Below are 27,909 nucleotides of genomic sequence, written 5' to 3'. Positions count from 1 at the left end.
GTGTGTAGTTACTGTTTTTCATCAACGAACTGCAAACATTACACTGTTACGTTTCCCCTTCAATTCCTGTCAGTTTTGGCACGATCAGCAAGGTGGAGGCTGAGGTTGGAAGAATGATCACTCACTTTTACAAGCGGATGGGACAAGATCAGGGAAAATGTGAGACGTTTGGAAGTTTCTCTCTTAGCCATCCTGCAGAAATAACGTACTTAAGAGAAGTAACCTTGCAGGACACTCCAAGCCATATATCAGCACCTGTCATCCGCTCTCTAGGAGGATTTAAACTGGCGGAACTCACTCGCACGGATCCCAGGCGTGGGCGCGCCACCCACGGGAGGCCGATCTATTTCCCACAATGCCGCGTTCCGGAAGTTGCCTCTCCTGGTGGGTGACCGGTTCCACCGCGTCGCTCTCTATTCGTCACCTGGAGGAAGCGGAGCTGGCGGCCAGCTCCAGGCCCGACGCGGGAGGCAGTTATGGGCGCCGTCGCCCCGGGTGAGTACCGGCCGCCGCCGCGCCTCGGCCTCCTCGGCTGCGAGTGCTGTCGGCTCCAGGGGCGGCCGGAGACTCGGGGCGCCGGCGGCCCCGGCCTGTGTACCCCAGCCTGCTCCGTGGGCGCCGAGCAGTTGGTAGGGCGGGCGGGCGCCCAGGAGGTGGCTGGCGGGCGAGCTTCGGAGAGCTCCCGGTGACACCCGTGTGCTTTGTAAGCGCGGCTGGCGCTGTCACCTGTGGGTGACAGCCTACGTCCAAACTTGGAAGCCACGTTGTAGGGAGACCCGACGACAGGGTTTTCTCCCCCCCCCCCACACGCACTCGTGGTGGCGTGGCGTGGGCAGAGGAAGACCGGGAGGGCAGAAAAGGAAAGCAGTCAGCTTGTAATGTGAGGCTGACAGCAGGACTTTATGATTTCAGTGCACGAAGCCGCCAGCGAGTAATTGGGCCACGATGGCAATGCTTATCTGAAAACTCGCCTGAACGCTGCCTGACAGTATTAATGTTTTATAGCACCCTTTCCCACGACTCATCAGTGACCTTCACAGCTGTCAGGATTTTACTGTAGCTCCTTCAATAGCGTGACTGACTGGTTGCCCTAATTAAAATTTGTCTTTCAAGTTTTCCTCTGCTGTCTCAAGGGAAACTGCAGTCCTTAAACCGGATTTTCTAGCTCTGTCTTCACCACTGCAGGCTTATGATTTAATTAATTCTCTCTGTCTTTCTCTGTCTCTCTCTCTCCCCCCAACCCCCCCTCTCCCTCTCTTTGTCCCTCTCCCCCGACTGTCCGTCCGTCTGCCTATTCTGTTGCCTCACTCTAACTGGCCTGGAACTTTGTAACAGCCTATTTTTCCTATAGGAGTGCTGTGATTAAAGTGTGCGCTGTTAACGGTGGAAGTATTTCGTGTCCTACTATGTACTCACAGTATGCTATAGGCAACATAGAAATTCTATCCAGAACCAGTTCTTTCTCAGATTACAAAGAGAGAGAGAGAGAGAGAGAGAGAGAGAGAGAGAGAGAGAGAGAGAGAGAGAGAGAGAGAGAGAGAGAAAGGGAAAATTAGCATGTTCAGATTATAGATCTGAAAAGCAGTTTACTGTGGTAGAAAACAGGTAAAGGATAGTACATATCTTCTCTCTCTCTCTCTCTCTCCCTACCTCTCTCTCTCTCTCTCTCTCTCTCTCTCTCTCTCTCTCTCTGTGTGTGTGTGTGTGTGTGTGTGTGTGTTTGCTTTGTTCTTCGACACAGGTCTCTTTGTATAGCTTTGGCTGTCCTAGAACTCCCTCCATAGACCAGGCTGGCTTCTAACTCGATTAATGCAGGTTTTCTTAAAGCTTCATTGAAACCTGGTGGTAGTGTTGGCACATGCCTTTAATCTCCCAGCACTGTGGGAGGCAGAGGCAGTTGAATCTCTTTGAGTGTGAGGCCAGACTGGACTACAGAGTGATTTTGTTTCTAAATTTCTTTCTTTAGTGAATATCATCATTTAAAAGATTATTGTGAAAATCAAACATGATGGTTTTGGAAAGGTACTGTCTATTCTTTTTTTTATTGAGGAGTTATGGGAGTCAGGATTGCTGGTACATTGGGGCCAGGCTAAAAGGGACAAGTTTTCAGAGCATAAACTTGGGTGTTTTGGCTATTTAATAGGTCATCAGAGTGGTGTTATTTGAAGATGACTCTTAGACTAATGGCACAGTTTAGAGGAGGCTAGCGTGGAGGCAAAAGTTGGACTTTTTTTTTCCTAAAAGAGGACAGTATTTTATATAGCCCTACCTACTTTGTGCTCTTGTTTGTTTACTGCAAGGTCTGATATTTCTCAGGCTCTTAAGTTCTGTGTATAGAGTTGAGGATGACCTTGAATTCTGGATCCCTTGTGCTTGAGCCTGAGTAGGCTGTGCTCCACTGTACCTGGCTTGTGTGTTTGCTGAGGATTGAGCCAGGGCTTGTGCATGGTAGGCAAGCACTCTACACACCGAGCTACGTCTTCAGCGTGCATCAGTTTCTTTTACATTTTAGACGCCCCTTGGTAAAGGAAGGTAGCTTAGTACAGGAGCTCCCTAGCATTTTCTTCAGCATACACAAAGCCCAGATTGAGTATTTAGAAGAGGACAAAAAGCTGAATGAACATTTTCTTTGTAAAAGGTAATTCCTTCACTTGGCTCTTGCTTTTTATATAGATGTCTTGGATATCTTTAGTAACACCATCCCATCAAGAGCTGAGGGAAAAACTTTATTCTAGAATGATAGTGAAAATTAAGACTAGACTTAACTTGAAGGAAGGGACTGAAGTGTAGTTTAATGGTAGAACACCTATAAAAACAAGAACTAAATGATGTTTTTCCTCCAGATACCATTTCCCATTTGGACAAGCTTTTAATAAGCATCTCAAATAGAAATAGCTTTTTATGACAGTTACCAAGTGTTTAGCCTTAATAGGTTACTCTGAAGCATGTAAAATACAGATTCTCAAAATTAATGTTTAAAGACAGACTTACAGGTTAGTACTTATAATTCTCTTCATATTTTCAAAATTTATCCCAGAAGGCAAAGATGTAATTTGTAGTTAGTTTAGCTGTAGACTACCACATGGGGAGTTTGTCGGTGACAGGAATAAGCAGTCAATGCGTAGTTCCTGTCTAGAAGGCAGACTAGTGAGAGAGCTGTGTACTTTTGGTTGTCTGTTTTCCTGCAAACTTTAAAACTTCATTAGCCGATTGTTTGTAGAGTGATATCTAATGTTTGTGGTGCAGAGTTGAACACCTGTTGGTGTTATGCACTGAAGCTTTTAAAGATAGGTGGAAGAAGACTGGGAGCCTGACTTTACCTTTGTAGAAAACATCTTAGTCACTTCCCGGAGGCCGGAGAACAGGATGACACTGTCTCCTCTGTGTACGTAAGAGTTCTTACTAAAACTCTGGTGGTGAATCCCAGTGGGGCCAGTGAGTTGTAAAGTGCAGCAGACATACAAATCATTGACTGTAGCTTACCTGAATTTCTATCTTGTGAACTGTAGAAGTCATTTTTGCTTTCATATTTGGTCTTTTTGGTTTTTGTCAAGCTGAATTTATCTTGTTTTCTAGGTTGTAATTTTGTGTCAGTGAGCAATCCATAAAGTGTCAACATGGGAAAGAAACGAACAAAGGGGAAAAGTGTTCCAGATAAGGCTTCCTCTGAATCTACAGGTATATTTCATCAGTCCCTGTTAAAGCCTGTTACTATATCTAAGTGAATATTTCTTTTGTTAAGTTTATTTTTATGGGTACTGGTGCTTTTTCTTGTATGCATGTCTGCAGTGTGTGTATGCAGTGCCCACATAGACCAGAAGAGGGCATTATGTCTCCTGTAAGTGGAGTTACAGACGGTTGTGAGAAACCACCTAGGCTCTGGGACTCAAACCCCCAGACATCTGAAAGAGCAGTCAGTGCTCTTAACTGCTGAACCATCTCTCTCCAGCCCCCATGAATGATATGCCAACAATGTATGTACTGTTAGGTAATCAGTGTTTTACTATTGTTAAAATGTTTTTGTTAATACCTGCATGTGCACCATCTGTGGCCAGTGCTTGTGGAGGCCAGAGAGGGTGTCAGAGCCTCTGGAGTTACAGAAGTTGTGGTTGCTGTCTGCCGTGTGGGTGCTGGGATGGAACCACAGGACCCCTGAAAGAGCAGCCTATGCTCTGAACCACTGAACCCTCTCTCCAGCCCTTTTCTTTTTAAGATTGTGTTTCACTGTCCCTGGCTGGCCATGAACTTACAGAGGTCTTCCTGCCTTTGCCCCATAGTGCTAAGATTAAGGCATATACAACCACGACTAGCTTAGATTTTATTACTGTGTGTATGTGTGTTGAGGGTGAGTAGCATCTGTGTGCCATAGTGTGAATGTGGGGGTCAGAGGACAGCTTTCAGGAGTAGTTTCTCTCCAGCCCCTGTGGGCTTCGGATCAAACTCAGGTCCTTAGTCCCGCACAACAGGCTGGTCTTTGCTGTATGTGTGATTTGCCTTCTACATCCATCTTTTTAAAGACTACTTTATGTGTAATGCTGCTTTGCTGGTATGTGTGGTCTTTTCACCACATGTCTGCCTGTTGCCTTGGGAGGCTAGAAGAGAGCATTGGGTTTCCTGGAACTGGATTTCTGCACAGTTGTGAGCTGCTGCATGGGTGCTGGAACTGGACCTGAAGAGTAGCTGGTAGACTCTGCTACTACTACTGCTGATGGACCGTCTCTGCAGCCGGATACTCATTATTGATATGGACGATCTCATCTGTATATGTTATCTGTACTCAGCTAGTCCGCTACTCATAGTGTTATCAGTGGAACAAGAATGGTCCTTAATTGCACAATAAAATGCTTATTTTCCTGAACTTTTACTAGTACTTGACAGTATCAATTATAAAATGTATTACTCATTTAATGCTTTAGAAGATAGTTCTCCCCCCGCCCCCATAATCTGTTTCTGTACTAGGATTCACTGGTTTTTATGCATTACTTTATTTGTATTAATTTGATCTATGTTTATTGGACAGGAAGCCAGTTGTGCTATTTGATTGGACTTTAGTTTCTATCAAACAATTAAAATCCTTTATAATGGATTTAATCACTTGTCCCAAACTTGATTTCCAGTCTCAAGTATGGGTGTCTTGAGTACATTGTATGGCTCCACCATTTAGAGAGGCAGCACACAACTTTATACACTTTTATATAGGGATTGGTCTTTTTGGTTTGCCCTGTATAGCTGTCTGTTCATCTGTCCATCCATCTGTCCATCCATCCATCCACCCATCCATCCATCTATTCATCTATCCTAGAACAGGACCTTTTAAAGTAACTTTTGTTGGCCTATAGCTCCATATGTAGACTACTGTGGCCTGAACTGACCAGGAATCCACTTCCTCTGCCTCCTCGATGCTGGGATTAAAAGGTGTACATCCTCAACCTGGCTGCCTTTCACTGTTCGAGGACGTGGCTTCAGTGTGAGTTCTGAGCCCCGGTTCTGGCATAGTCATTCAGTAATTTGCGCTTACATATTAACCTTAGATTTCTCATTTGTCATTCGGATTATTCTGTCTTCCTTCTAGGTAATTATAAAAATGAGATGGATATATTTAAAGCAGTTTATAGGATGCATGCAATCAGTATCAGAGGCTTTGATTACTGTAAATGTCTTTGAGTACTTTAACTTACCTACCTCTTGAAATTTTTGCATCACTAGACTTTTTTCCAATGAATGGTTAATTTGAGAATTTTTTAAAAAATTTATTTATTCATTTTATATATAAGTACACTGTAGTTGTCTTCAGCACAGTGAAGACACACCAGAAGAGGGCATCAAATCCCATTACAGATGGTTGGTGGGATTTGAACTCAGGATCTCTGGAAGAGCAACTAGTGCTCTTAACCACTGAGCCATCTCTCCAGCCCAATTTGAGAAATTCTTATTCATGGCCTTAGTTTCTATTCTTGGTGGAATTGGAGCTGCTAAAGAAGGAAGAGGTCTAAGTTGGTAACTTTTAGGCTCTCTGGGAACTAGCATAGTGTCTGGCTGTAGTATGTGTGTGGTATGGAATGATTGAAGAACTTTTCCTGACCTTCAAGGATTACAAAAATAGATACGATAAGGCCTTTTATTTTAATGAAAATAGAGAAATGGAAATGAGTTTGTAGATGTGATTGCATTTAGGTCATCAAAATAAAATGTCTATTCTTTGAAGACAGCTCAAGTGGTTAAGAATTCTGTCTGTATAGTCATAAGGACTGGAGTTTGGATTGCAGTACACACATAACCCAGGTTTTCCACAGATGTTCCAAGCTGTCAGCACTTTCCTAGCCTCTAGGCTTGCTCTGCACTCACACATCCATACACGTTCACACATATATACAGAAATAAGAGCAAATCCTAAAGAGATCAATTTCAAATTTGTGAAATTTGAACACAGGCATCCTCTCAAAGAGTCTTATAATATTCAAACTTAAGACAGGATATTGAATGTTCTGATAGTCTAAAAGCTAATTTAATGTTAAAATTTGGGTACAATTCAGTATTAACAATAAAAAACCAAATTTAATGTTATGTATTGCTTTTTTTTAATTTTCAATAGAACCAATGTGCAGACACCTTAGAAAAGGGTTGGAACAAGGTAATTTGAAAAAAGCTTTAGTTAATGTGGAATGGAATATCTGCCAAGACTGTAAGACTGACAATAAAGTGAAAGATAAACCTGAGGAAGAAGCAGAAGACCCTTCGGTTTGGCTGTGTCTTAAATGTGGCCATCAGGTATGCTCAGATTTAAATAAGCACGAGACTTTAGGAAGCTCTGGGTGAGTCTTTGTAAACAGTCTGGCTGGCTGATGCTCTTTAGTCAGCAGATTCTGAGACTAAAGTGTTTTCTGTGTTGGTGCTTTGGGAGGGTTCTCGGAGGTACGGTGGTTGTGAGTGAAGGGATAGGAGGAGTAGGCAGAGGGGGATGAGGAACAGCTGCTGCAGTGTTTGTAAGTTCTGAGGGACTCTGGCCCTTGGCACATGTCCTGGATAAAGGAAAGGGGCTAGGTCTTTGTGCCTGTGCTCACAGGTCCTGCTCCAGGAGAGAGGTTGTGATCTTCCACAAGGGAATGATTCTGGGGCTGGGTGGATTGGGTGCTGTCATCATCAGGCTACATCTTAGGCAGCTGGAGAAGTGAGTACGTTGGTCTTGGTGCCTGATCAGGAATCCAGCCGGTGCATCTCAATATCTACTGTGTATCATCAGCCTAAAGCTCAGGTCCTTGGTCACCACTAAATGGTGGTGTGCTTATCTATCTGCATATCTGTCCATCTATTATCTATCTCTGTGTCTGTCTGTCATCTATCCATCTGTCCGTCTGTCTACCTACCTATGTATTTTGAGACAGGGACTCAATATGTGGCTTTGGCCAGCGTGGAACTATACAGAACATGCTGGCCTTGAACTCAGAGTTCCACCAGCCATGGCCTTATCAATGCTGTGATTAAAGACTGAGTCACCATACCCAGTTGGTGTTGTTGTTTGTTAGGAAACTGGACTGGTCCATCTTACCATAAAACTATGAAACAGACAACTAATGTTGAAAAAATATTTTAAGATTTATTTTTAATTATGGTGTATTGTGTATGTTTGTGGTAGATTGTGTGTGCACCAGAATGCAGGTGTTTGTGGAGGCCAGAAGAGGGTGTCACATCCCCTGGAACTGGTAGTATGGGCAGATGTGAACCACCTGATGTGTTCTGGGACTGAGCTGGAAGAACAGTATGTGTGTGCCCTTTGTGGCTCAGCCATCTGTCAAGCCCATCCCTTATTATTTAAAACTTGAATTTATATAAAGATAGTTACAGATTCAAATGTAATTATAATCCTAAACATTTACACACATACTCTTACACATTTTGTTAAATTTCTCCCAATGGCAATATTTTTTTTTAAAAATTGACGCAAAACCATAGCTAGATTTTGACATCAATATAGTTCATCACTTACATCTTCAGTCTTCCTTCTATCTTGGTGTGTGTGAGCGGTGTCTATGATCTGTGTGGGGTGGTCTGTGTGGTGTGTGTGTGTAGTGTGGGGGGGTTCTGTGTGGTGTGTGTGGTACTGTGTGGTATCTGTGTGGTGTGTGTGTATGTTTGGGGTGTCTGTGTGGTACTGTGTGATATCTGTGTGGTATATGTGTGGTGTCTGTGGTGTGTGTATGTGTGTATGTGTATGTATGGTGTATGTTTGGGGTGTGTGTGGTGTGTGTTAGGGGTGTGTGTGTGGTGTCTGTGGTGTCTGTGGTGTGTTGTTCCTTCAGTTTGATGCTGAAGTACAAATACCTTCAGTATCATGTGGATATGCTATATTGCTCTTGTCTAGTTGCTTGCACAGTCCCACTGACATTGTTCTCTGCATCCTAAAAATTAAGAATTTTTTTATGGGGAGGATATAGCTTTTTTTCCCTAAGTGGATAAACTTAAGCTGCTTGGGTAGGTGGACTTTGAACAAGGTCCATGAATGGGGTGGCAGTAGCGGCGAAGGGTTCTAAGACTAATGGAGTAACATGAACCAAGTTCTATAGCTGTGACAGTACCAAGTGCATTTTATCCAAATAAGAGAACATGGGAGTTAACAGGAAAGTAGGGTTGCTGCAGTTGAGGGGTGGTTTGTGTAGGCGTTTAAAAGAACAACTCATATTTGAGTTGAACATTACTAAAAAGACCATCGTTTTTAGGAACAGTAAACTGAGAAATATGATGAGTTATAAACATGATGGAAGAAGCTGAAGAGAACCTTTCCAGAGGCTCTTACAGGGTCAGAGATCTGATTTATGTGGTTGGGTTGCAGTGTGTGTGTGGGTGTGTGTGGTAGGGGCAGAACCAGGCCCTTGTTGCACAAGGCAAATGTCCTACCATTGTGTTGATGTGTTTTAATGAGGCTTGAAAAGTACAAACAGTTGCAAATGAAGAGTAATTTTAGCACCAAAATGCCCTTTTCCATGAATATCCTCAGTTGTCTATAGATATTTAAGTTTCAAAAACAAACTAACAATCCAGCCTCTGTAGAGTCTGAATTTTATATCTATATTTATTTCATGTGCACATGTGTGTACATAGGTGGGGGAGGAGTCATGCCTAGGCATTCCTCAGTGGAGGTCAGAAGACAGGTAGAAGGAATACATTCTCTCTAGGAGGTTCTGGGGAAGCAAATTCCCTGGTGAGTTATCTTATTTTTGAAATTGTAAGGATAACAAAGTTCATGAAGTACTTCTATATTCACGATGGGCTATAAGTTAATTTGGTGAGTTTTTGGCTTTGAGGCTTATATTATTACTCCCTAGGGCTGTGGCAGAGATTCTCAGGAGCAGCATGCCTTGAAACACTACACTACACCAAGATCCGAGCCTCACTATCTGGTGCTTAGTTTGGACAACTGGAGCGTCTGGTGAGCTTCAACTCCTATTCCTGTATGTAGATGGCGGAGATCATTTAAAATGCTAGAGAATGAAACTGCTGAAGAAAAGTAAATGTGACCATGTTCGTCCCGTGCTCCTGTGTGGCAGAAAATGGCTACACAGAAGGCATGGGGATCGTCACCTCCTGTCTCTTTTAAACATAGGGACAGGAAGTACACATTTCAAATACACAAGAAAAATGGGAAAAGGATAACCATTGTCAGGCCATTTATGGTGTTGTGTCTTCTAAATTGTAATATTATTAACTGATTTTTATTTATTAAGAACTGTCTTTACAACAGTATTCCTCTGAATATCATCTGTCACTTGTAAACTTTGTTAGTCTTATTGGCATTGGCCTTTATTTTAAATGGTGTATGCAGAAGACTGTGTAGTCCACACACATTCATGTGCGTGTTGTGTGTGCAGAGGCCAAATGGTGCCTTCTATTGCTCACCACCTGACAGTGTGAGACTGTCTCATGGAAAGGGAAGGTTATTGGATTCTTGTTTGTTGGCTGGGTAGCCAGGGCCCTCCACTGGATAATACTGGAGTTACAGGCAGGTACAGGCATATAGGGCGTCAAACCCAGATTCCCAGGTTGTGTAGAATGTGCCCTTATCCACTGAGCCATCTCCTCACCCCAGAAAAGACTTACTAGACTGTGCAACTCAGCTATAGAGCATTCGCCTAGTGTGCATGAGGCTGTGATCCATTCCTAGAACTTATATGGGGAAAAAAATGACAAAAACCATCTTTTTATTTTACATACCCTGATTTTGGAATTTCCATTCTACCATGTGTAGCTGTAATTGTGGTGAATTTTATTAATAAGCCAGGCTTAAAATGTGTTCTTAGTTGTATTAACATTTTTAAGACCTATTGTTTCGTTGCCTTTAGTAGAGTAGTTTGACGGTTATGATTGTCTTTCCATCTTGTAGTTGTTCATGTGTCATTATCTTCTCTGGTTATAGGTGTTACAAGTGTGATGAGGAAGTCAAATACTGTAGTTCAAACCGATTGGGCCAAGTGGTTGATTATGTTAAAAAACAAGCTGCCATAATAACTTCAAAACCAGGTAAAAACCCAAAACCAATTTATTTCTTACTAGATATGACAATGTTAAGTTTGTGTAGCTGCTTTTATATACTTATTCCTTTTATTCCTTTAACATCCCCCCACCCCCTTTTTGAGACAGGTCTCTAAATGTAGCTATCTTGGAACTCACTATGTAGACCAAGCTGGCCTTGAGCTCACAGATCATCTCCTGCCTCTGTCTCTCAAGTGCTGGGATTGGAGATCCACAGTATCACAGCCAGCCAGCCATTCATGTACTTTTTGAGGTCAGATCTTTTGGTAGATCAGGCTGGCCTTGAGTTTGTGAGTTAGCTGCCTCAGCCTTCTGTTTACTGGGATTATAGGGTCATGACCCACACCCCCTTAATGCATGACCTCCAGTATTACATGTAACAGGTAATATTAGTGTGACTCTTTTTAAACTGAGAAACTGTTTTTGGTGTTAAAAGTAAATAGGATGTGAGAAATGATAGCCATTTGTGATAAAGGGCCTGGACTAAGGTCATTAAAGGACAAGCTTCTCATAACTCCAGCCTAGAGCTTACTATAGACCTTTAATGAGTGAGTGAGTGAGTGTGTCTCTGTGTGTATGTGTGTGATGGAATTATAAGAATTTTTTTTCTGTTTTTCTTTTATTGCAGATAGTTGTTTTTTTTTTTTTAAATTCTCTCTCTCTTTTTTTTTTAAAGATTTATTTATTTATTATATATAAGTACACTGTAGCTGTCCTCAGACACACCAGAAGAGGGCATCAGATCTCATTACAGATGGCTGTGAGCCACCATGTGGTTGCTGGGATTTGAACTCAGGACCTCTGGAAGAACAGTCAGTGTTCTTAACCACTGAGCCAACTCTCCAGCCCCAGATAGTTGTTTTTAATACAATATATTTGATTACAGTTTTTCCTCTCCCAACACTCAACCCCTCTCAGATTCTCTTTGTATCTTCTCTCATATAAATCAGCACCTTTTCTGTATCCTTAGAGAACAAACTAGAATCTAAAGAAAGAAGACTAAAAATGAGATAAGACAAAAACAAACTGGAATCGGACAAAGCAAACAAAAATTTAGTTAAGGGAAAAGCACAAGAAACACACACAGGTGCAGAAACGCTTACACCCACATAACAGAGACTAGAAATCAAAATACTCACAGAACCTGGAAGTGAGGGAGGGAGAGCTTTCGTAAGGCATTAGAAGACAACCTTCAAAACTTACTTTGTGTTGGCCATCTACTGCTGGGCATGAGGCCTGCCTTTTAGAGTGCTGGGTTGCCCAGTCATGCTGATTTGTCCTTTTCTAATGCCCATCAACTGGACCTAGCTTCTGGGTTAAGGATTGGGTCATGTGTCTACATCCACTATTAGAACTGGGACCCTATCTGGTGCAGACCTATCCAAACCTTGTGTTCTGGAATCTCAGTACATTACGTGGCTAATGGTTTTCTCCTAGGGAGTGCTTTGAGACCCTGTAGCCTTTGGATCCTAAGTAGAAAGTGTTTCTAGATATTGGGAGTTGACACAAAGAAATAGGAATGGGCTAACAAGGGATGATGCTGAGAGGGTTCACAGGAGAGAGGAAAGCTGGGTGTGCTAGGAAGGTCAAATGCAAATTGTCACAGGGAGGAAGGCTGTAGATCTACCTGGGCCCCTGGGGATGGAGGCAGACAGGAAGAAGGCCACAGCTGATAGTCTACAAAGCTGGGGATAAGATAAGGAGATTAGAATTGGAGGACTGGAAGGAGAGTGAAGATTACTTACCTGGTTCCTTGGCCTGTGTGGGCAGCAGGTTTTGGGGGATGCCTAAAGACTTAACTATAGTATGATATATTTGTAATAGAAAAAAAAAAATCAGTCTATCTGTTAAATAAAATGAACACACACATACTGGTTTTTAGGCAAAGGTATTTTGTTCTTTTGTAGCCCTGGAAGTCATATAACTCTGTCTGCCTGTGCCTTCCAAATGCTTGTGCTGCCATGGCAAGCTGGAGATAGGGTTTTCTGTAGCCAGGGATGAACTGAGCTTTTGATCCTCCTGTCTTTACTTCTCAAGTAATGGCTTACAGACATATACTATTACTCTTTGGTTTTATGAGGTGCTAGGAATCAAACTCTACTCATAATTTAAGCTAGGCCGAGATCTGTCTACCTACCTACCTACCTACCTGTCTACCTATCTACCTACCTATCTATGGTTTTTCAAGACTGGGTTTTTCTGTGTAGCCCTGGCCATCCTGGAACTAGCTCTGTAGACCAGGCTGGACTCAAACAGAAACCTCCCTGTCTTTGCCTTCCAACTGCTGAAATTAAAGGTATGTATCACTACTGCCTGGCATTTGGCATTTGTGACATTTTCTAATGGTCAAGTTCTTAGATACTTTCTGAGAATGAAATGAGTTGGCATTGTGTACAGTGTTTGCTTTAAGCTTGTTTAGTTACTCATGCTGAGAAGTACCTTTTTCAAACCACAGTTTATGTCAGAATTGATTTTTAGTTAGCAGAGTTCATTTAAATATATTATGCTTACATTTTCTCTGCTCTAATTCTGTATGATACATTCTCGTATAGAAGTATTTATGTTAATAAATGGAAGTTTTTTTTATCAGAGCATTTGCTACTTTTACCCTTGTCAAACTTGCATGTAACAGCTCAGAATGTGTGTTAGTTCTGTGAGCTTACCACTACTTATTAAGTGTCAGTCAAATTGATGCCAATAATCGATACTAATTAAATGAAAAATTCTATTACAGTTTTCAAAATGTAACTTTAAATTTGGCATGGGCATATTCTGTACTTTGCCAAATCCTCTTTTTCTTCTTTTTAAAGCAGAGAAAAATAATGGACACATTGAGCTTGAAAATAAAAAATTGGAGAAAGAAAGTAAAAATGAGCAAGAGAGAGAGAAATCGGAAAACTTGGCTAAAGAAAATATTCCCATGGACTCTGCTTCCCAGATAACGGTGAAAGGACTCAGTAATTTGGGGAATACTTGTTTCTTCAATGCAGTTATGCAGGTGACAAAGTTGTCTTCTCCCCTCAAGCTCTCAAACTTAGTGTTGAGTATCCTCCCTGGGTGAAGTCTGTGGCTTCAGTGGAACAAGTGCTTATGGCATACAGTGAAGCTCTGGCAAGCTCTGGTAGTAAGAGTTTCAGTCGTGGCTCCTGCTTTCACGAGGCATGGGTTGGCATCGGAAACACAGGGTAGCCTGGTACAGAAGGAAATGTGAGGTTGGAGATGGGGATTATTGCTGGCATGTGGGGACAGGCATAGATCACCCTGGTCATAGCAGGAGAATGCAGCTCTGAAGTGATGTGTGCGCTCGGACCTGATTCCATGGGCCGTGGAGCATGTGGAGAAGAACACTGGTGGGGTCTCCTCTCCTAGGCAGAGATGAAGACTGCAGTGCTGGGTGTAGTTTTCTGTCTGGATACACTAAGCCCTTAATGTTTGAATGGCTTGACTATAGAATTGCTCTTGTTTCCATCCTGCATTGTAGAACTTGTCACAAACGCCAGTGCTTAGAGAACTACTAAAGGAAGTGAAGATGTCTGGAACAATTGTAAAAATAGAGCCACCTGATCTGGCACTAACAGTATGTATTTGATGCGACACACCTCTGTCCTGCGATTCGCTGTGTAGACCAAGCTGGCCTTGAATTTAGAGACCCACTGTTCTGCCTTATGAGTGCTGGGATTAAAGGCACATACATGCCAGTGTGTCCGTCTCCTTAATCTGTGGAACATAGGCTCTTGCTATAGCCCTGCTGGCCTAACAGTCCCTTCAGACCGAAGTTTGACCTCGAATCTTGGCATGCCTTCTGTCTCAGCTTTCCAGCTTCTGCGTTAGGTGTATTTCACCATGCTGAGCCAAATTTTTAAATAATTGACTCAGGAAGGTGTCTCTGTAGTTAAGTCACTTGCTGCCAAGCCTGGTGATGTAAGTTCAGTCCTTGTAAATCCCATGGTGGAAGGTAAGAACCGACTCCCCAGGTCGTTCTTCCAGACTTCCACACTTGCTGCAGCACAGCCTGGGTACAGACTTCAGTACACAAAATAAATCCATGTAAAAAACTGTTGTAAGTACCTTCTTTATAAATATACATAGTCCAAATTTATTTTGAGGAATTGAAACATGTCTTGTTTGGTTTTATCTCAGTCTCGGTTAAATAATTTAGAAATACCTTAGGACTAATAGCTGTTTCAAGAACATATGTTTACAAATGTATGCCATGTTTTGTTTTCTGTTTTCTTGTGTGTTTGTGTTCTACATTAGGAATGGTGATAATTTTGAAACCTGAGGCCTGTACTGTTGTTTTTAATCATCTTTTAATGTGACTTAAGTGCTGTGTAGCCAAATAAATTACCTTATCCATTGTTATTATATTTTGCTTTTGCTTTCTCAGTTATTAGGTAATAAGTTCTAACCATTTAAAACTAAAGTAAACTTCAGTTTCCCTTTCAAAATTTTTATTAAAGTTTGTGTGATACATGTGTACCTGACATGGCGTGAGTACGGAGGTCAGAAGAAAGCTTTCCTCCACTTTTACAGAGGTCTGGGGACTGAACTCAGGGGGCAGCAAGTACCTCAACCACTGAGCTTTTTAGTAAGCTCGGAGCTGAATGTTCGAACAGGAAGTTTTTATATCTCTTGATGTACATTGTGGATGTTTACTTTGGTCAGCTCTGTCGTTATTATTGGCTTGTTACATATGTATCGGTTCAATACACAATTCCAGTGTTTAACTAGGTTTACTTTTATTCCTATTTAGGAACCTTTAGAAGTAAACCTTGAGCCTCCAGGTCCTCTCACTTTAGCCATGAGCCAGTTTCTTAATGAGATGCAAGAGAACAAGAAGCGAGTTGTGACACCTAAAGAGCTCTTTTCTCAGGTCTGTAAAAAGTAAGTATCCACTTGTTTTTGCTTTCAGTGCATCAGTAAGATGCTGAGAAAAATCTGATAGCATCAGAGCCAACTGAATCAACATTTCATGCCAATTTAAAAGCAACATGCTTCGTGTGATAATTAAATCTGCCCGGGATTCTTACAGCAGACACAGTTCTTGAGAAAACTCTGACACTGTCACTTTAAGACTTTAAAAGTAGCTTTGTTAATGTGAAAGACTCATCCCGCTTTTCTGCGTTTTTTTCTTTAGAGCAACACGTTTTAAAGGGTACCAGCAACAAGACAGCCAGGAGCTGCTTCGCTACCTGCTGGATGGGATGAGAGCAGAAGAACACCAAGTTAGCACACTCTGAGAATCTTGTTTGTAATCTCAGGCTCGCCCGCTAGTCCCTACCAGTCCCTGCCAGTCCCTACCAGTCCCTACCAGTCCCTGCCAGTCCCTGCCAGTCCCTACCAGTCCCTACCAGTCCCAGAGGCCATTGTGTTTTTAAATACTTCTTATGCCAGGGTTTCCTGTCAATATGTTTCCTCATTAGGATAAGTGATAAGATGTAGAATGATTCTGTGAAATGGAGGGTTTTTTTGGTTTTTTTATTTACTGCAGCAGTACCATCTTTAAGGACTCTGTTGCACTAGACTCCATGAGGAGAGATGTAGTGCACTAGAAGCCATCTCTCCCCAGACAGTCCTTGTTCAGCACACTCTGTTCTGAGTATGGCTCGGTACAGGTGCTGAGTCTGGGAAGGATTTTTACTTGAGTAACAGTCAGGGGATGCTTTTTTCAGCTAAACACTTTTGTTAATTACCAGGATATATAATGCAATTTTTAGCAGTCTGAGTTAATTGATTGCACTAGTAACAGCAATAATAACTTATTTAATTCTGCATTTATACCAGGCATGTCAGTGTTTCACATGAACTACCTTTTGTAGTTGCAGCCATCCTATGAGTAGATTATTACTCTGTAGGCTGGTGTAGAGATTCCCAGACTTAGTTGAAGTCACTCAGTGATGACAGCATCACAGTAAGTGTGGGACCTGGTTCTTCTAGCTCTGGTGTAGCCACACTGACACTGAGTACCTCAGTGTTTTCCTGAAGTGGTGGCGTGTCTTCAGTAGCGGTATTGGAGAGGCTGAAGGTCTTGAGATGCTGAGACTGTCCCTGTCCTTAGATTTGCTTTATAGGCTTAGTAGGCATAGGTCTTTTAGCTCCTTGTTAATCTTGAAAATGTGATTATCTCAGTAAATTTGTGGAGCTCCATCTTACTCCTTTCTTTAATTTATTACATATTTCTAAGGAAAATAACTTTAAAATTTAATAGTATATATATATTCATTTTATTACTTTTAGAGAGTGAGTAAAGGAATTCTTAAAGCATTTGGTAATTCTACTGAAAAATTGGATGAAGAAGTAAAAAATAAAGTTAAAGGTAATGTCTGACTTTTTGAATTAAAACACTATAGTTGAATTCTTCTGTATCTTAGGACAAGATTACTGGCACTTATATTTCAAACCCGGAATTATTTTTAAATACAATTTATCATGTCATCATTGAGTTGCAAAAATTAATTAGTCCTCCAGTGGTAAATATTTTGGAAAAGCTTAACTTGTGATACATTCTTCTTATGCATTATTATATTAAGATCTATAAAGATAGAATTGAGATAGCATCACAATATCATTTTTCTGAAACTAATTGTAATTAACAAACAGAAGGTGAATGACAGTAGTTTGACTTATCACTGGCTGGTTTTTAATCATAAAACTGCCTTAGCTGTGTGTCATTTAAGGATTTAGGACACTAGCTCAGGATGGTCCCAAACTCCCAGATCTTTCTGCCTCAACCTTTTTAGTGCTGGAATTACGGGCGTGAGCCACTACACTCGGCTTTGTCCATAGAACTTACGTGGTAGTGGGATCCTCCTGCATGCTCTCCTGTACAGACATAACTACCTGTACCAACTGCTGAGCATTTGACACATGAAATAACTGATGAGATGCAAAAACTACACTCGTTTTTATTTAACTTTTGTAAAATGTAAGCAGCCACAGTGACCAAGAGATAAATTATTTAGGCTCATAGACCAAGTTATGTATGTTCTTTTCTCATGAGAACTGGCTGTGTCAGATGTTAGGGCTGGGACAAGTGAGTGACGGCATTGGCCAGCAGAGTCTAGGTCCACTGACTGGAAGTTTGTTTCTTATTAATAGACAATACACATGCACACACACATATTGTTTATAAAAAGGTAATTGTGTTCATTGTGTTCTCAGTGGTAGAATATATACCATTAACTCCCACAGCCTACAAATGTAATACTGGTAATCATTAACAGAGGAAAAATGTTTAGAGACAGGAAATTAAAAATGAGAATTTAGATAAGTTATTTAAACTTTTCCCAATTAACTTTAAGAAATAATTGCATTTTTTGTTGTTGTTGTTGTTATAGCTTATGAAAAGAAAAGGGCAATCCCGAGTTTTGTGGACCGCATCTTTGGTGGTGAACTGACTAGTACGATCATGTGTGATGAGTGCAGGACTGTAAGTGGATGTCAGGGGTGGACTTAGACACTGAGGACGGTTGACCTGAGTCTTTTCTAGCACAGACATATCTAATTAAAGCAGGTAGTGAAGAACATGCCGCTGCTGGGGGTGGGTAGGGGTGGGTGGTTAATTCTTTACTACTAGAGTGCTATTGTTAGTTTGTTTTGAGATGAAGTCTTGCTCTGTAGCCCAGGCTGGCTGGGAACTCACCACAGTTATCCATCCTCAACTTCTGAATGCTGGCACTTTAAGTGTGTACTCCATTCCCAGACCTCAAAAGATACTCTTTATCGTGTGTATGGTTACTCACTGTAGATATTACTCCTAAAATCTTTTTTTAAAAGATTTATTTACTTATTTATTTACTTACTTATTATATACAGAGTTGCTGTCTTCAGACACACCAGAAGAGGGCATCAGATCTCATTACAGATGGTTGTGAGCCACCATGTGGTTGCTGGGATTTGAGGTCAGGACCTCTGTAAGAGCAGTGAGTGCTCTTAACCACTGAACCATCTCTCCAGCCCCCTAAAATCTTTAATAAATTGCAATAACTTTAAATTTTTCCACCAACTCAAGGTCTTCAACATTCTATAATCTTTTTCTTTCAAATATTCTTTTTCTTTTTTTAAGATTTACGTATTTAATGTATATGAGTACACTGTAGCTGTCTTCAGACACACAGCAGAGGGCGTCAGACCCCATTACAGATGACTGGGAGCCACCATGTGGTTTCAAAGTTTCTTAATCCCTTGCTTATTCTACCCTTTGTCCTAACAGGTAGTCCTGTTAGGTAATGCTAGTGTGAGTGTCTTTCTCTGCTGGGTGGAAATGATCTGAGAGTAAGAGTTAACATGATTTTTCCTTCTCAATTGCCTCTGGTTGGTTAAGGTCTCCTTGGTGCATGAATCTTTCCTTGATTTGTCTCTCCCAGTTTTAGATGATCAGGTAAGTCTTACTTTATTTTATCATCAAGATTTATTTTATTTTGTGTTTATTTTGTCTTTGTAGGATTTTATGAGGAACATCTTTTAAGGATACATCCATTTCCAGCCAGGCCATTGATAAATTTCCCAGTGTTTATTAGAGATAGAATCATTTTTAGGACTTGGAAAGAAAAAGGGCTATATTCTTTATTAAAAAGCTGGGTTTAGAATTCTTTGTTGGTTTTACATTGATAGTATTACATATAGGGGAGTGTTTTCTTTATTAAAATAACCTTTCTATATTTAAAGCTGACCACAAGTCCCTTGTAGTCTTTAGTGCATAAAGATTAAACAAATTATTATCTCAGTTTTTTTTAAGATTTATTCATTTATTACATATAAGTACACTGTACCTGTCTTCAAACACACTAGAAGAGGGCACCCGATCTCAGTACAGATGTTGTGAGCCACCATGTGGTTGCTGGGAATTGAACTCAGGACCTCTAGAAGAGCGGTCAGTGCTCCTAACCACTGAACCATCTCTCCAGCCCTGTCTCCGTTTTATACCTTATTAATTGGGTTTGTTTTAAGTTGTTATAAGATACAAGTTGTTGGGTGTGCTTTTCTATGACTTTACTCTCAACTCTGGGGAGGAAGAAATGAGTAAATCTCTTTAAAGTTGGATTGGTCTGTATAGGAAGTCACAGGCCGACAAGAGTGACACCAGTGAGCACTCAACTTCTTTAAATTAATTACTTATATATGAGCACACTGCAGCTGTCCTCAGACACACCAGAAGAGGGCGTCAGATCCCAGTACAGATGTTGTGAGCCACTATGTGGTTGCTGGGATTTAAACTCAGGACCTGTGGAAGAACAGCCAGTGCTCTTAACCACTGGGCCACCTCTCCGGCCCAGCACTCAACTTGTAAATAAGTGAATGAATGTTGAATAAGTCATTATTCAAGTTGTATGAATTAGGAACTCTTTGCCCTGTTTCTTAGAATAATTAAAGTCTTACCAAACTAATTTTACTTTCCCTAAAACTATCATTTACATGCAGAAAAAGACAATAAAGAGGAATTCTGTGGTGTGATATAGAAACCACTTACACAAAGTGCATTTACAAAACGACATATATATGACATGCTGTGGCATGTAGACAGCATTCCATTGCTCTCTAAAACTTAATGTAACACTGACTTCGAGATACCGTGAGCATGTGTATTGTGTAGGGCATGTGCAGTGGATTGCACGGGGCCCTTGAAGCCATGGAGGAGTTGGAGAAGAGGGTGGGTGTGAGCCACTTGACTTGGTGCTTCTTTTAACTGCTGAGTCAGCTCTTCATCCCCTGGTGACCTTATTACTGTTTGGTCTCATATTTTCTCTTCATGTGATGATTGCTGTTGTTTGAGGCAGTTTTTCTATGCCACACACAGTCCTGGCTGCCCTGGACTAGCTCTGTAGACAGGCTGGCCTCGAACTCACAGAGCTCTGCCTCCTTACTTCTTGAGTACTGAGATTAATGGTGTGTGTCACCATGCCTGACCTTTATATAACTTTTTATATATTGTGGGAATTAAAAATAAGGGAGTAAAAAACATTAGGCAACGTGAATTTAATTTGACCACATAGTAGTGGTAATATTTTGCTTCTCTCTATATTTTAAGAGTGGTAAGAAAAGTATAAATGATAAAAATGTGAAAAAAACAATGGAGGAGGAAGATAAAGACAGTGAGGAAGAGAAAGATGACAGCTACATGAAGACAAGGAGTGATATTCCCTCAGGGACAAGCAAGCACATACAGAAGAAGGCAAAGAAGCAAGCCAAAAAGCAGGCCAAGGTGGGCAGTGACGAGGAACAGCATGCGTTTTAGTTACATGCAGACCGGTGAGGTCTGACACTACTTTTCGTTTTGTTTGAAATTTTATTTATTGTAAATGGGTGTTTTGTTTACATTGTTGTGCATTCAGGAACCCCAAAGGACCACCAAGGAGCCTGTAGTCGTATTAGGGTCTCTTTATCCCAAGCTCAGGCTTGGGCTCCCCTCCAACCCAACCCTGGCACAGCAGGATGGGAAGGCAGGGCAGCAGGACAAGGTTCTATAGAAAATAGAAGTGAGCGAGGGGTTTCTGTCCTGGCTAGTATCTAACTGAATGTCTGCTGTAAGCCAACAGGTGGGTACTGTGAAGCAAGACTGTATAGTCACAAACAGTTTGGAAGCACATCTGAAACAATCAGACTAATCTTTGATTGACTGTTGCTAGGAAGTAGCTAAGGAGTAACTCTGGCCAAGGACAAGCCCCGAGGTCCTTTCTGGTACTTGGGTGCAGCTTGAGTTCTGCTGCAGGTCAAGGTCTCTGGCTTTTTTTTTTTTCCCTCCTTTAAGATGGAGGCTGGTTCCAAGATGGAGTAGGTCTGGCCTCTCTAGCATGTCTATATGTGCACCATATTATGGCTGGTGCCACCACAAGCCAGAAGAGAGCATCAGATCGCCAGCAGTTAGTTACTGATTGTTGATAGCTGCTCCAAGGGTGCTACACATTGAACCTAGGTCTTCAGAAGAGCAGCCAGTTTTCTTAACTGAGCTATTTTCTTAGTCCCTATATGTAATTTGTTCTTATTTGCCCATCTGTGCAGACAGAAATGTGAATTTAGTAGGGATTTTCCCCCCACTGGCCCTGTGTATGTGGCTTCTTGGATTCTTTGTTAAAATTTAGCCATTTATGTCTTTCAGAATTCTCATCTATCCTGTAGGCAAGGCAGTCTCGTAGTGCGTCTGTTCTTTAGTTGTCTTTTAGTGAGACCCTGTTAATAATTAGTAGTTACAACTCGTAGATACATCTTTCTGCAGTTACCTTAGTTTCTAATTACTGTGACATGTACCATGACAAGGCAAGTTAACAGAAAGTTCCATTTGGCTTAATCCTTTAGAGGGTTGATGGCAAACAAAGAATAATGCAGAGCTCACCTTTCACTTTGTTTTGCTTTTTTTTCTTTTTAAAGATTTATTTATCTTATGTATGAGTACAGTGTCGCTGTCTTCAGACACACCAGAAGAGGGCATCAGATCCCATGACAGATGGTTGTGAGCCACCACCATATGGTTGCTGGGAATTGAACTCAGGACCTCTGGAAGAGAGTCGGTACTCTTAACTGCTGAGCCATCTCTCCAGCCCTTATTTTGCTTTTCAAGACAGGGTTTCTCTGTATCCCTGGCTGTCCTGGAACTCACTGTGTAGACCAGGCTGCCCTTGAACTCAGAGAGATCTGCCTGCTTCTGTCTCCTGAGTACTGGGATTAAAGGGTGCAGCACCAGGGCCAAGCCCACAGCTACACCCATGCAGCAGAGAAAGAGCCCTGGGAATGGTACAGGCTTTGAAACCCTCATGTCTGCCCCCAGTAATGGTAACTCCTCACATGGACCTGTAGGATCTTTTCTGTTCAAACCACCACTTTGAATTGGCTGCCCAGTTTCAAGTCACAGAATTCTGAGTAGCTCACTTCTTAGGAATAGACACCAACTCATACTGCTATTTCCACAGTAGTCCAATGGCATGATGAATAGTGATTATTCTTGATTTCATTTTGTTGCAGTAAATATTAAAAAATATAATTGTTTATCTCTTTACCAGCCCTGAGTTCTCACTCCTTTAGTTTGGAGCCATGTGCTCCTCTGGCTCCTGGTCTGAGCCATCACCTCGGTCCAACTTGTCCCCACAACTCCCTTCCCTTGGTGGTTTTCTACAACCTGTTCTCCGCCTCTGTCCCGGGGTATTTCTGTACTTCCAAATCCCGCACAAACACAGTTCTACAGTCCAATAGCTTTTCTTACAGGTTTATATGTTCAACTCTCAATCCACAAATCCTCTACACAACAAGATTACAACAAATAGACAAACTGCCCTTCATATAAGATGCTAGACCTATAAAATCCTTAATATTCATAGCTATTTAATGCCAATCAATATCACCTGGGTCTAGCTGGTCCTTGGGAACCTCCATGTTGCCATGACTTCTAACCTCTGTCTTCTCAACCTCTCCAACTCTCTGCCCTCTGGTCCTTTGACCTCTTAGACTTCCCTTCTCTCCACCCCCTCGTCCCGCCCAGTCACTGGCTGTCCTTTATTTTACTAATTATAATGGGAAGGTTTAGTTGGCTTCTTGTAACTAGGCAGTCCTTCTTGGGGAAGTAGAATTAACATTAAAATACAAACAGCTTCAGGACAATCTACATCATTTAAAGAACTTTTTGTCATAATTTATTTGAACTCTGATGGTAAAGAATTTTTAAAATCAGAATTTGAGAGTGGACAATCCTTATGAAATGATTTGTTTGAAAAGTAACAAAATCTGATGTGGTATATGTATTTCTTTTTCTTTGTCTTGCCTCCTCTCCCTCTTTATGTATACTTTTTACTTAGAACCAACGAAGGCAACAGAAAATTCAAGAAAGATTTCTTCACTTCAATGAGATCTGCAGAACTGACTACACTGAAGACCACGACCATGAAGCTGAGACAGCACTTCCAGGAGAAGGAGAAGTGGGAACTGAATCCAACCATGGCTCTCAAGAGGAGGTCACACAGACAGAGTTTTATGTGAATCAGAAAGATTTGAATGGCCAAGAGAAAATGATAGAGAGTACAGCTGATGTGCAGAAATGCCCAGAGGACCTAGAAGTGGAGAGTGTCAACACTGAGAGTCATCTGGGGATTTTGACATCTACTGAATATCCTAGAAATCTAAATGATGCCTTCCTGGAAGAAAGGACCAGTGGAGAACTAGACATTACCAATGGTTTAAAAAACCTTAATTTGAATGCTGCTGTTCATCCTGATGAAATAAATATAGAGATTCTGAATGACAGTCATTCTGCATCAAAAGTGTATGAGGTCTTGAATGAGGATCCAGAGACTGCTTTCTGTACCCTTGCAAACCGGGAAGCTTTTAGTACCGATGAGTGTTCAATCCAACATTGTTTATATCAGTTCACCCGTAATGAGAAACTCCAAGATGCGAACAAACTGCTTTGTGAGGTGTGCACAAGACAGCAGTATAATGGACCAAAGGCAAATATAAAAGGTATTTAGTTGTCTTTCTTGTAAAAATTGATATTAAGGTGTGTATTTTGCAGGTACAGTACTTGTGAATTATCATCATATCCAGGTTTAGCAAATCACAAGTGCCCTCTTGCTTGTAAATGTGTTACTAGAAATATTCTAAAGCCACTTTTTTACATGTAAAATACTACAAAGAATAAATAACGTTGCTTTTAGGGATTTCATTTTAGAGCAGACAATGGCAAAGAAGCCTACTACTGTTTCTGATAGTCTGTGCAAACCGTGTTTCTTATTTGGGTCATTTTTTATAAAAGGAAATATACCAAGTGCTTCCAGACATCTTGCTGTTGTAACAGTTCTCAAAGATATCTTAAAACGCTTTGGTGTCTGGGATTGAACCTGGGGCCTTGTGCATTTTGGCAGTGAGTTGTACTTTAAGCCTTTTGTAAAAATGCTGTCCACAGACTTGCCATCCGACTGCCTCCACCTCTCAAGTACTGGGATCACAGGCAGCTGTGACACACCCCTCACCTCCTCAAACACTTATAGGTCTTTATAAATGATGTGATGATAAGGAACTCTTAGCTTCCAATGGTAATTAAATGTGTTGCTTACATTCTTCATGTGTTTTTGACATTTTTCCATTTATACTGAGAAAATGTCCTTGATTTTTCCTCATGGTTAATAAAAACACAAATACTACCACATTCTCTACTGACATTTGTTAATCCTGGTTTTAGAGATTTAGATACTTTTATAGCAAACTGAATGTTTTGTAGGTGAAAGGAAACATGTTTACACCAATGCCAAGAAGCAGATGCTGGTTTCCCTTGCTCCTCCTGTCCTCACTCTTCATTTAAAGAGATTTCAGCAGGTACCCTCATAACCCACATTTGTTTACATATGTAACACCTACTTTATTCTCTTCTGAATTTGTTCCTTTTTTTTAAAATTCCAATTTCAAAAAAGTGGGAAATTTAGAAGAGAAATATATGTAAGTTTGTCAAAGTCGAGAAATTTAGACAGTCCTGGTTTCTAGGATTTATAATTTGTAGTATCTTAGTTTAAGTTCAGAATAGAAAAACATCAGTTTACTGCTAAAATGTTTATGTACTGTATCTTATTTTTTTTTTAATGACTTGATAAAAAAGGCATACATTAGATTTTCATGATTTTGTGACTGGATCATCTTTTCTAGAAGATTTGATATATTACTAAAACTTTGAAATTGTGTAGGACTTTGTAGACATTTTCCCTCTTATTGGTCAAGTATTGGCTTGACCACTTGGTTGGGTCTTACTGGCAGTGTGTAAGCATGGTTACAGCATGTGCTGAAAAGTGACTCAAGGAAAATATTCTGCTGTTGCTGAATTTTAGGAACTCAAAATCTCTAACCCATTCTGGCATTTGGCACTTGACTAAGGCAGAATCAGGGAAATCTCACAAGAGCACTTTTTGGTTGTGTGTAGTACTTAAAAAAAAAAAAAAAAAAAAAATCTAAACTAGCCAGAAACAAGCCAACAAGGAATAGTCTCAGTAGAAAGGTGACTTGGGCAAGATGTGTTGGGAGTTCTTTGATATTAGAAGGGACAATCTGTATAGCTTTTCTAGGAAAAGAACTCAATCTGTAATTCTCTTTTTCTTTTTAGGCTGGTTTTAACCTACGAAAAGTTAACAAACACATAAAGTTTCCAGAAATCTTAGATTTGGCTCCTTTTTGTACCCTTAAATGTAAGGTAGGTAAAAGTGGTTTTAAAAAAAAAAAATTAAGAGAAATCATAACCTATCAAATACTCCTCTAGTATTTCACATTAAATATGAAATTGATACAATTTTTGAAGGACTGGGATGCAGCTCAGTGATAAAGTGGTTGGCTAGAATGATTTTATACAGTGGGACTTTGGTTATACCTTTTGTCTTACTTAGGGTTTTACTGCTGTGAGCAGACACCATGACCAAAGCAACTCTTACTAGTTAGTCTCAGTTTAGTAAGTTAAGATAGGTTATACATGGAACAGATGCAGTCTGAAGTCCAGCATGTTGGTGTTTCAGAAGGCCATACAAAGTAAAGCATGCCTAAGCTAGTACTTAAAGTAGAAAAGCAGTAAGTATGATGAAACCAGTTTTAAAAACAATAGTAGGTACAAGAACATAATTGTATGAAATAGGGCAGTACTTGCCAAAGAGACTAGCAGTAGTTTTATAGCTAACAAAACAAAACAGGGATTTCAAGCCAAATAAGATAGGAATGAAGAGTTTCATGCCTAGGGAACTTGACCTTGTTAGGTATGTAATTGTAAGCCACAGAAGAATAGTAAAGCATTTTGTTGACCAAGTCCCCCTGAGTGTTCTCTAGATTATGTGCCTTAGTGTGGAAGTTGGATCTGAGGACAGACTGGAAAGGCAGCAAGTTAGGAGGGAATTAATCAATTCAATTTCATAAAGCCTAAGGAGGCAGGAAAGGAATGAAAACCTGTTTAACCAGAGAGACTTGTTTGGTACTGGCAGAGTTCTTTAAGTGGATGTTGATGTGGGCAGTTGAGGATTTCTGGATCCAAGCTTCAGTGGCTGGATGGACACATGCCAGGGATGATGCCCTTAAGCCTTAATTCTAGCACTCCGGAGGCAGAGGTAGGCTTAGCTCTAGAGTTTGAGATTGGCCTGGTCTAGATTGAGTTCCAGGATACCCAGGGTTACACAAACTGTCTCAAAAAAAAAAAAAAAAAGTGCAGGAAACAGACTAGAAGGACTGGAGTTAGCTTTGGATATACCGAATTCAAGTGTCTTTGATACACCAGCCTCATACCTAAGAGGCCAAGGCTTGAGAATCAAGAATATTAAGATTTCAATGTCCAGTCCATTATGGCTGAAAAGGAATGGCACTGGAAACCCATGTGAATCACTAGTTCACATACCTCTCTGGGGCAGTGTAAACAAAAGTTCAAAGAATATGGAGGCACAGCCTACCCAAGAGTGCAAGGTAGGAGTGACACTTCTGACAAAAGCACAAGGAAAGTGGTCCTTGCTTGAGGGAATCCATTTGTTACAAGGGCTGTGGTGTCTAGGGTCTCAAGCAGCCTTCACTCTGGGTGGGAACATACAAAATCCAAGTAATTTTTCTTAAGAGTTATTTATATGAATACACTATGAACTGTGAACATGTCCTGTACAGCTGCATAAACTGGACAACACTGGATTTATTTTTTTCTTTTTAAAGAATGTTGCTGAAAAAAGTACAAGTGTACTGTATTCTTTATATGGAGTTGTTGAACACAGTGGTACTATGAGGTCAGGGCATTACACTGCCTACGCAAAGGAGAGAACTTCAAGTTGTCATCTCTCTAATCTTGTTCTTCATGGTGACATTCCACAAGGTAAGTGGATAATTGGATAATTCAGACATTATATATTATGCCAAAAAAGAAACCTCATGGATTTCCTTGTTTTTCCTGACAGATTGTGAACTGGAATCAACCAAAGGGCAGTGGTTTCACATCAGCGATACACACGTGCAAGCGGTGCCTATAACTAAAGTACTAAATTCACAAGCATATCTCCTATTTTATGAGAGAATACTGTGATAACAAAAAGTGCTTTCTCTGGAAATACACCTATGGCTTTTATACTGGCTATTATAACAATAAAAAGTTAAAACTATAAATTATGTTCACTTAAGTAAATGACAGTAAAATCATGTTTATTTAAATACAGGCAAAATAATTTATAGAATTTTTTATATTAACATAACATCTAACTGGGTGATAATTCTGGACACATCAATAAAGTTGTTTTAAGTTGTTCCATGTTTCACTATTTTAGTTCTGGGATTAAGTAATTGTTGCTCTGGCTCAGCTAACCTGGGTAGACACTATGTTGCAAATTTAAAAAAAAAAAAATCAGCCAGTCAAGCTTTGTCAGCATACCATGGGATGTTAGTGCTCTTAATGGTGAGCATGGATTGGGG

The 27,909-nt window shown here is 40.7% G+C and overlaps 1 protein-coding gene across 2 annotated transcripts; it reads left to right on the top strand.

Annotated features, from left to right (window-relative positions):
* Positions 1-382: 382 nt before the first annotated feature.
* On the top strand, positions 383-27,743 carry USP16 (ubiquitin specific peptidase 16). Of its 2 annotated transcripts, none has more exons than XM_080918714.1 (18): positions 383-495; positions 3,577-3,678; positions 6,593-6,768; positions 9,321-9,424; positions 10,409-10,512; positions 13,338-13,522; positions 14,006-14,101; positions 15,278-15,408; positions 15,662-15,749; positions 16,762-16,840; positions 17,862-17,953; positions 18,848-18,904; positions 20,552-20,725; positions 23,307-23,967; positions 24,725-24,819; positions 25,595-25,681; positions 27,163-27,319; positions 27,402-27,743. In XM_080918714.1, exons 2-18 carry the CDS (start codon positions 3,618-3,620, stop codon positions 27,524-27,526), a joined length of 2,472 nt encoding a protein of 823 aa, XP_080774840.1. In that variant the 5' UTR covers positions 383-495; positions 3,577-3,617; the 3' UTR covers positions 27,527-27,743. The 2 variants fall into 2 exon arrangements, with proteins under 2 accessions (XP_080774840.1, XP_080774839.1); XM_080918713.1 differs by having other exon boundaries at positions 13,335-13,522.
* The last annotated feature ends 166 nt before the right edge of the window (positions 27,744-27,909 follow it).

Source organism: Micromys minutus, assembly GCF_963924665.1.
Source record: "Micromys minutus genome assembly, chromosome: 7".
Taxonomy (NCBI): Eukaryota; Metazoa; Chordata; class Mammalia; order Rodentia; family Muridae; genus Micromys; species Micromys minutus.
This window is presented reverse-complemented; position numbering and strand designations above follow the sequence as displayed.